General features: G+C 47.4%; 1 protein-coding gene across 2 annotated transcripts in view; it reads left to right on the top strand.

Annotated features, from left to right (window-relative positions):
- Window positions 1-8,257: 8,257 nt before the first annotated feature.
- The window catches only part of Grk5 (G protein-coupled receptor kinase 5), a 177,982-nt gene continuing 175,986 nt past the window's right edge, over window positions 8,258-10,253 (top strand). The window contains exons 1-2 of one of the 2 annotated variants that reach the window (XM_048338135.1): window positions 8,306-8,552; window positions 8,804-8,854. In XM_048338135.1, the coding sequence (XP_048194092.1) occupies window positions 8,501-8,552; window positions 8,804-8,854 (103 nt within the window). In that variant the 5' untranslated portion in view covers window positions 8,306-8,500. Of the gene's footprint in view, window positions 8,553-8,803; window positions 8,855-10,253 lie in introns of both variants that reach the window. The other variant, XM_048338136.1, reaches the window with a different exon arrangement.

The following is a 10,253-nucleotide window of genomic DNA, read 5'->3' as shown; positions in this document are numbered from 1 at the left end:
GTCTTCCCTAAACAAAAGAGCCTTCCTCTTGCCCTCCGAGGACTTTTTTCCTCTACTCCCACTGCTTCAGAAAAAAAAAGTTGGCCTAAATAGTTGACCCCTTTTACATTTCAATATTTCATAATCATGAGCATCTAGTCACAAAGCATGCAAAAGAAACACAAGAAGTTAACAGTTTTCAAAGACACTTTATGGCCTCCATCTCGCTGCTCTAGACTTAAGTGAGGGCCCCAAATGTCAAGCAGGGAAAACTGTTCTCTGTTCCCACAAAGACTGGAGATTCTGGGGCCTGGGAGAGAGGTGAGAAGAGGTTGAGTAAGACACTGTGTTGAAAATGAAGATGTTGTTCAGTTTTGGCCCTTCCCAAGTACAAAATAAAGATGTGTCTCAGAAGCCAAGATGAAAGTGACAAGGTAAGCCCTCCAGGACACTGGGGGTGGCCAAGGCCCTAGTTTGGAACCTTTAAATGGGGAGCACTTACAGTGACTCCTTCCTTCTCAGGATCCTATCCCATTGTGACGCACAGCATCCTGTTTCCCTGGTCCTGTTTCTGTTCTGCATGTGAACACTGGGATCTACCATTTAGCAATTACTTCTCTCTCCTCTGTCTGTCCCTTGGACTCCAAGCCTCCTGCTATATTCTCTCTTTCCAGCAAAAGCAGTGCTAGAGAATAAAAGTGCTATCACTATTCTCATCATTGTAGAATACCTTGCAGTTGAATGGGGACAATGCTGCTTATGGACTCGAGGAATCCTGACTCTGTGACTTTCTGGTTATGGATCTTTTGTTTATTATTTCTTTGACCTATATCCTTATCTTTAAATTTGAATAATACTACCACCTGTTCATCAGGGGGGTCCGTTATTCATCACATTGATATCACCCATTTAGTCTAATGTAAGAATTTAGTCTAAGAGAATTTAGTTAAGAGTTTAGTCTAATGTAAGAATTCCTGGCTGGGTATTGATGGCTCACACCTGTAATCCTAGCTACTCAGGAGGCTGAGATCTGAAGATCACAGATTGAAGCCAGCCAGGGAAGGAAAGTCCACGAGACTCTTATTTCCAATTAACCACCAAAAATACCAGAAGTGGTGCTATGGCTCAAGTGGTAGTGTACTAGCCTTGAGCACAAAAGCTTAGGGATAGCACCCTAGGACCTGAGCTCAAGCTCCAGGACCAGCACCAAAAAGAAAAAGAATCAATAGTGATTACATTATTCTATATCCGAGTGTGCTAGTGAGTATACAACTATATACTTGTGTCTAAACTAAATCAAACACTAAACAGTGTGAACTGTATCTCACCTACCTGACAAGTACAAGGCTCTGAGTTTGGTCCTAAGCTTAAAAAAAAAAAATTAGGGTCAAGTAACCAGCTGCAACCCTAGCTACTCAGGAGGCTGAGACATGAGAATTGCAGCTCAAAGCCTGTGAGGGCAGGAAAGCCCTTGAGACCTCTTTTTGTGTGTGTGTGTGGGGGGGGGGGAAGGGGGTCATAGGATTTGAATTCAAGGCCTGAGCACTGTCCCTGGCTTCTTTTTGCTCAAGGCCAGCACTCTGCCACTTGAGCCACAGCGCCACTTCTGGACTTTTCTATATATGTGGTGCTGAGGAATTGAACCCAAGGCTTCATGTATACGAGGCAAGCACTCTACTACCAGGTCATATTCCCAGCCCCTGCTTCCTTTTTTATAGAGAATATATGCATATGTGTTTGTAAACTCATGGGTTGTCTTTGGGATGATACACAGGAGAGTAAGAAGACAATCCACCCCTGCAGCAGGTAACTGGGCCACTGGAGCTTCTGCCTTCCTCTGTGCTTATACTGTGCACCCTTTGTGCCTTCTGAGATCTGTATCCAGTACTTCTATTACCTATTTAACATGTTATGGTCTAGTCAGGGCTGCTGATACAGACCAATAGTCCCAGCACTCAGGAAACTAAGGCATGATTTTGAGTTTGAGGCCAGCTTAGGCTACACAGAGAGATCTTATCTCAAATGAAACAAGAAAAAATAAAAACCAGGAAAAAAAACACACCCAGAAAACAATGTTAAATCTGAATGGCTATAAACCTTCATGTTGGTATTAAGAGGTGGGGCTTCTGGGGAGGTAACTACGGCATGAGGGTAGGGTTCTCATGAATGGGATTAGTACCCTTATTTAAGAAGTCAGAGCAAGCTTGTGTGTCCCTTCAGCGGTGTGGGGATGCCTACAGAAGTATGGGAAATAATTTTTTATGGTTCACAATTAACCAGTAAGGTGTGTATTTTGTTAGAGCAGCCAGAAGGACTGAGACAAACCATAACCAGTATCTCTTAACCTCTCTCCTAACCACAGAGGCCAGATTCAAGCTGGAGAGGGCAGACTCATGGGCATCCCAGTCAGATCCCGGAGCACATGTGGGTTGTGGAGCTTGAGCAATAAGAGGCACCTCAAGAGCAGAATCTCCTTCTAGTAATTGGGATCTGGCCTATCATATTCATATCCCTAATTTAACTATGATGCCTGAGGTCTGGTTGCCATGTGGGGGCTGGCTGCAGCTCCCAGAGTCCATGCTAGATGGCAATCTCTCTCCATGGAAGAGACTGGCATCTCCAGGGACCAAGAACTCCACTGTACCTGCATGCTCCTGGACAGTTCGTTTCTGTGGCATGCTAGTCCATGCCTTGGCTTTGAGATGTCACTCTAGGAGGGAATGGCTTGCTCAAATCAACTAGATGAATTAAGATACTATAGCCTATTTTATGTCACTATAAAACAAAAAAATCCATCTGTGTAAAGCATTATGTTTTTGCAATGTCCAAGTATTTATTAGATTTCATTTAGTATATAACTAGCTAGATGAACTTTAATGAAGGAAGAGTAGGATCTTGGGGGGGGGGTGGCTCATTTAAATATTCATATATCTGTGATGGCTTGTCTTAAACCTTTATTCTAAGGTTTCCAAGACAATTAGGCCCAGAGGCTCTGGAGCAAGTGTGCTTTACTGCAGCATGAAAGTAGCTGTTCAGAGTCATCTGGTTCTAAGGGTTCTTAGGAGCCTTTGCAACCAGCTATCCTCCTACCCATTTCAGAACACTTCTTTAGCTACTTTTGTCAACACTGTGTCCATTCTGGCTTTACCTTGCTCTCACTCTGGGATGTTGGTCAGCATAACCACAAGGTGGTGTCCTGGATTTTTTTCCTTACCTATATTAAGAGAAAAATCATTGGCTTTTAATTAAATTACTAGGGAAGAGGCTATTTTTCCTTCCCTACTCTGAATGTAGAGAATCTTTATACTTTCACCATGTACCATTCTACACCATCTCAGGACTCTGCCAGCTAGAAGGCCAACACTGAATGCTGCCCCCAACTTTGGATCTCCAGAAGTGGGAGCTGAGATAAACTACTTTTCATTAAAATTTACCCAGTCTGTATAATTGTGTTATTGGCAGAAGAATCTGGACTAATACAGATAAAGGCTCTTTTTTTTAAACTAAATGACTTTAATACTATTGTTACTCGAAGAATGATAGGTGTACCGACACATTTTAAATGTCAAATGTGGTCATCACTGGGACTCATTAGGAAAGGACTTGAGGAGCAGAGGGAATGTTAGTGGGAAGCCTCATGCCTCAACATTCTTCCAGCCTGAAACCACTTCTTTCTCTCTGCTTGCAAAATTCTTTGTATATGTCTTCATGATGGCTTTATTTATTTGGTGGTACTGGGATCAAACTCGGGGCCTCATGTTTGCTAGGCAGGCCCTTTATCACTCTACCACTTGAACCACGGCCCACATCTACACACAATAGTTCTTATTCCAACAGGCAGATGGTTTGCCTCCCATCTTGCTTTCATGCCCAACAAGATTCCTGGGAAACTGCTTGTACTCCATGAAGTGACTGGCATGTAAAGGTAGCCTTTGAAGAAGAGAATGAATGAAAGAATGACATCTCAATCACTAGGTGAGGATGTGCAAACTGAGGGTACACTAGGGGTAAAAACTTTGGCTCTACCAGCATTTGGAAAGCCAATATAATTACTTGGGCAAAAGATTTTAGGATGAAAATAGAGCTTCCTAGATAGCAGGTTTTTACTTACCTGAACTCTGACCAGCAGTTTTATCCATAGGAGATAGAGGTGCCTTGGGAATATAGATTCCTTGTTTGTTTTGCATTTGTGGCTCAGCTCATCCTGAGCATGCTCTGTGTTGGTCTTCCATATAGTCCCATCCCTCTCATCCTTTAGGAGTCTCTATTTGGATTTCTATCCTTGTTCTTAGCTGTTAACCATTCCCTACTCCAATATAGGTACTCAATACCTCCTTTTCCCACTGGTGTAGAAGCTCATGCCTATAATCCTAGCTACTTAGGAGGCTAAAATCAAGAGTATTACAGTTCAAGGTCAGCTGGGGCATGGGGGGGGGTATAAATTCATGAGACCCCATCTCAACCAAATAGCTGGGTATAGTACTGTGCTTGTCAACTCAGTTCTGAAGCATAAATAGGAAGATCAGAGTCCAGGCTGGCTGTAGGCATAAGTGCCAGATCCAAAATGAAAAAAAACTAAAAGCTAAAAGGTCAGTGGTGGCTCATGCCTGTAATCCTAACACTTGGGATGTTGAGATTTGAGGATCATAATTCAAAGCCAGTCTAGGCATGAAAGTCCTGGGACTCTTTTTTTTGCCCCCCTTCGGTTGTAGGGCTTGAATTCAGGGCCTGGCACTGTCCCTCAGTGTTTTTGCTTGAGGATAGCATTCTATGACTTTGAGCCACAGCTCTACTTTTGGTGGTTAACTGGAGATAAGAGTTTCACAGAGACTTTTCTGCCTGGGTTAGCTTCAAACTGTGATCCTCAGATCTCAGCCTCCTGAGTAGCTAGGATTATAGGCAGGAGCTATCAGCGCCTGGCCTGTGAGACTCTTATCTCCAATTAATCACCAAATAGCTCCAGGACTGGTACAAAATAAAATAAAAGGGCTGGTGGAGGGGGCATGAGCAAAGAAGTGGCAGCACATCTGCTTCTTTAAGTGCAAGGCCCAGAGTTCAAAGCCTAGTATTACAACAAAACAAAACACCTCACCATTCTTCCTTGAAATAGACCCTTTTAAAAAGCAGACTTCAAACTACTGTTAATGTAGTTAATTGAATAAGGCTACAGTGATGGAATTATGGACTAGAATGGAAATCCCCCGAAAGTCTTAACCACTATGTCAACCAACTGATTTGTCTTCTTACGAGTTCATTCTGACAACCAAACAGAGCACTCACAACCAAGTCATTCTGTCTAGCCTGGCCAGGCAGAAACTAAGTGCATAAACTCTGAGTCAGCCTGCTGGGTTCAAACCCCAGGTCCTTTACTTGCTGGTTATGTGATCACAGGCAAATTATAAAACCTCACTTTATCTAGAAAATAGAGCTATGTTCCCTATCTCATCCGGATGTTGTGTTCACCAAGATAATCCATGTCAAACAGTTAGCACAGAGCCTGGCCCCCAGTTGGGAGTTGAGTAAATGCTAGCCATTGTTCCATTCTTGTGTTGGAATGTCCTAATTTCCTTACAGAGGCACAGATACTTGACCTACAACTATTTATTTTGTAGGCAGGATGCATCATCCCGTAGTGGATAGAGAACTGGATACCTACCTGCTGCGTGCCCAGATGGAGTCACTGATGCCCTCTGGATCTGTTTCACAGTCCATAAAATGAGGGAGACAGGTTCAACTTTACAGGATTGCAAGTGTCTAGACTTGAGACCAGATAAGTAAAATCATTGGCAGTCTGAACTGGGTATACAATAGTGGCAAGTAGGAGGATCATAGTTTAACTGTAGTGCTTCACTACTTAAGGGACTGTGGTATGTGGACCCTAACTGAAGTTTGTTGTAAATAGGAGAAGCTCAGGACCAGCCTCAGACCTAGGTCTGCACTTTAACCAGAATCTGAATTGCTACAAGATTCTCAGGATTGGTAAGCACAGAAAGGCTGCTTTATAGGATGAGCCATTTAAAGATATTCCAATGTAGTTATTATTACTAAATTTGTACTGGGTTTGAACACAGAGCCTTACATTTGTTAGGCAGATGCTTTACTACTGGAGCAATGCTCCAACCCTTTTTGCTTTCATTATTCTTCAGGTAAGGTTTCACATATAGCCCCCTGAGCTGGCCTGGACTGTCATCTTCTCTTTTCTTTTAAAAATAAGATCTTCCTTTTAATGATTTATTTTTTATACATGGCATGACAGGTGCTTGTCACCATACCCAGCTTTTTTATTGGATGAGATGGGATCACATGCCCTTTTCATTAGGTTTGGCCTCAAACTTGTATCCTCCTGATCTCTACCTCTTGAGGCATAAGCCAATGACCCAGCCTTAGTTATTAGTTTTTAGATGTCAGTCAAGTAAACCAGCACTGAGTTGTATCAGGCCAGAGGCTGCTAAAACTGAACAGTGTAGTTGGGGCTTCCATGATGCTGCTACCTCTAAGAGTCTCCTTCTAGCCAAGCACCAGTGGCTCAGATATGTAATCCTACCTACTCAAGAGGCTGAGATCTGAAGGTCACGGTTCTAAGCCACCTCAGGCAGGAAAATCCATGAGACTTTTATCTCCCATTAATCTCCCCAACAGCTGGAAATGGAGCTGGGGCTCAAGGGGCAGAGTGTTAGCCTTGAGCAAAAGAGCTCAAGGACAGCACCCAGGCCTTGAGTTCAAGCCCCAAGACTCATACCACTCTTTCAGAGACAGGCCTTTTCACCACAGGTTAGGGCTCTGAGCACACACACACACACATACATATGTGTGTATATGTATATGTGTATATACATACACACGGGTTGCTTAGAACAATACATTGTGGAATGCAAGGTGCCTTGGACATTATCTGCTTTGTTCTTGGTCCCACTTTACAGACAATCGAGGTCCAGGAATACCTAAATCCAGCCACTAGGAAGTGGTGGTGGCTGCTATGTCCACCAGAAAAGAAGACAACCCACAGTTGTTGGAATCTCCTGTGTCTAAGGCCTGGAAATAAATTAATTTCTTTAGTCTTCAATGTATAATAACTGTTGAGCATTTCTCCTTGCACCTCTCTGCTACTTCCTGGCAGTCTTAAGGACAGAAGGTTTCCTCCTTTTGAACAGAGAAGGCCTAGAGCTGGATTCAGAAAGGATATCCGGCCTGAATGATGCAGAGGAGGCAAAGGTCTTATTGTTCCTGGGGCCTATCAGCCGCGCCCCACATCCCAGGTGGCCAGAGATCCCATTTCTCAGGAGTGGGGCTTGGGGCATGGGGGCGGGGAGGGCGCTGCTGAACCCAGGTCTGAAGTCTGATATTCTGAGCCTAACAGTGGAAGGAGCTAAGAACCCCATGAGAAACCAGCCCGGAATTTGAACGCATTTCCACGCCGGCTGGGCGCCGGCCAGGCTGTTTCTCATTAAGACTTCCCACCGCGGACTCGAGCGAGAATAACTTAATCCGAATGAGTCGGTTTGGGATGAGGATCGCTGGCTGGGGGCCTCCCGCACCAGGCGGCTGGTGAACAGAGCGCGCGCGGCTTCCCACGCTCGGATCCCCGGCATCGGCGGCGCCGTCCGCCCGGATCCGCCGCTGCTGCCGCCGCCGCCGCCGCCGCCTGGGGGCGCCCGGGCCCCATGGCCGCAGAGCGCGGCGCGGGCTCGCGGACCTTCCCGCCCTCGCGGAAACAAAGTGCACCTTTGTGAGCGCCCTGGCGCACGTGCGCGGGCGCCGGCCGTGGCGGCCCAGAGTGAGGTCGCCGTCCCGAGGCTCCCGCTCGTGGCCCGGCTAGGCCCCCGGGAAGCGAGCTGCAGCCGGCCGGCCGGACAGTTCTCTCACCCCAGCGCCCCACTGCCGTGGTCCTGTGGACTCCGCTTTCCAGGCTCCTGGGGGATCGGAATAGGCTCGAGCATGGCCCACGCCTCGTGATCCCGGGCTCCCACTCGCCAATGGTGAGCCCAAACAGGACTCTCGGGACCGTCCCGGGCGGTTGTGAGGCTTCACAGCCCGGCGGCGTCGGCCCCGCCCCGTGCGACCCTGAACTACAAATCCCAGCAGGCTCCTGGCCACGAGCGCGAGTCGGGAGGCGCGTCCGGACCTGCGCCTGCGTGGTGCGGCGGCCGGAGCCCGGAGTACCACACCCCCGGGAGGGACGGAGGGGAGGCTGAAGCATCCGAGGCATTAAAGCATCCGAGGGAGCCGGAGGGGAGGAGAATGGAGTGACAGAGACACGCGGAGGGTGGGGGGTGGGGGGGAGAGCGTTGAGGGAGGGGGGAGGGGGGACACAGAGGGAGGAAGAAGCGGCGGCGGCGGCTCCTCGGTGCAGAGGGGGAAACTCCGAGGGCTCCGACAGGAATAATGCGGTAGCCCGGCGGGCGGCTGGCTCCCGGCTCCGGCAGCAGCGGCGGCGGCCCGAGCGGCGGCAGCCCGAGCAGCGGCAGCGCCCCGGGCGCTGACAGCCCCGCCGACCGGCCCCCTCCCTGACCGCCGGCTGTCAATGGAGCTGGAAAACATCGTGGCCAACACGGTCTTGCTGAAAGCCCGGGAAGGTAAGCGGCCGGGGCGGGTGCGCGCCGGGCGCGTTCGCCGCGGGCCGGGGTGCGGGTGTGTCGGACGCGGTGCGGCTGGGGCTGTGCGTGTGCAGGATGCCCGCAGTGAGTTGGTCGGGAGCAGGACAGCTCACGGGGCTGTCTGTGAATGTTTGCGTGTTTTGCCCTTATACTCAGAGGATGAAGACTTGGGGGAGAGAAGGTGAAGAAGGTTGCCGAGGTCAGAGTGCTAAAATAAAACAATCCCGCAGTTTCCCAGCTCTTAACCCGACGGAGCGTGCGATCTCCGCCGCTGTTGAAAGGTTAGTTGGAAAAAAAAAGCATTCTTCCAGGGAGAGAGGGGCAAACGTGCTAATAAAATAGCTTTCGGAGTCGGCGCCGGAATGGTTCTGTGAATGCAAATTGTGCGTGTGTGTGTGTGTGTGTGTGTGTGTGTGTGTGTGTGTGTGGTGGGGTGATGGAATTAGCAGAAGCCAAGTCTTTGCCTGCGCAGGCTGAGTTGGTAGAGACTATTGCTGGAAACCATCCTCTGGGAATGTTTCTGAGGGAAATCCCGTCGTGTGGAAGGAAGCCTTTCTAGAGGCAAAGTAAGATGTTGAGGGATTATCCTGTTCACAGAATAATGAAAGGATGGCTGTACAGATCACCTAGGAAATTTAAGCATTTCAGAGCTGGTTGCTTTGCTCCCCTGACTCACACTCACACACACTCGGATTGGAGGCAGATAACTGAACTGTTTGGTTTTGGCTCGGTTAAGCAAGGTAAGTATGTTGGCACTTAGATGCATTTTGGATGCAAACCATTAGAATTCCTGCATTTGGCCTGCAGGAAGTGTCGTCCAAGTGGAGTGAGCAAGATTCTAAATCTTCCCTATAAACACTTATTTTAACTCTTCCTTGCAAGAAAAACAACAACAACAACAAAAAAACCTGACCTAGAAACTTAGATGTTTCCTAAAGGGATTGTGTTGTGTGTATATAAACTCATATATTTAAGAATACCTGGAATTTATGTAACATCTCTTTTGCCAAGATTTGGATTCCTGTTCGCAGTTGTTGTTTTTTTTAAGTAAAAGAAAAAAGGGAGGGGGGAATTCCCTTTCCTGGGAGGAGGCTTTATTTGATACCTAAGGTGGAAGGCAGACTAAAGTTGACTTTAGAAGGATCCTTGGTAAGCAGCCCATGAAAATGCCATAACTACTTCTTAATATTTTCATTCACCCACTTTGATGAATGAGGGAAGAATTTCTGGCTAGCAATAAAACGACTCATGTTTATCCAGCCCATTCCTTCACCTTGCGGCTCGGTACACACTGTGCAGGCCAGTGATGCACAGCCCACCGTGGGCTGAGTTTCAGCAGCTCAACCTAGTGTTCATGATGCACTTTTGGTCACTTGTCATTCTAAAGCAACTACCCGGAATGTTTGTTTTGAAAGCCCAGAAGGAAACACTGAACAGAGTTTAACACACTCCCCCCCACCCCCAATTTGTCATGAACAGATTTTTAGGGAAAACTTTAACTTGGTGACTTCAGTTCCTAAAGCCTGTAGGGTATTCTGTTTCTTTGTTTTCCCTTAACCTGACGTTTTTAGTGAACTGGATCAAAGGAGTTGGTGGGTTCTCTTGTGGGCTGAGCAGGGCAGTCCTGGAGAAAGACCTGGTCTGTAGCCTTCAAAGCAAGCCACCTAGTGGTGGGAAGTG

The sequence above is a fragment of the Perognathus longimembris genome, chromosome 2 (assembly GCF_023159225.1).
Source record: "Perognathus longimembris pacificus isolate PPM17 chromosome 2, ASM2315922v1, whole genome shotgun sequence".
NCBI lineage: Eukaryota > Metazoa > Chordata > Mammalia > Rodentia > Heteromyidae > Perognathus > Perognathus longimembris.
The sequence above is the reverse complement of the archived record's forward strand: the minus strand, read 5'-3'. Positions and strand labels throughout refer to the sequence as shown.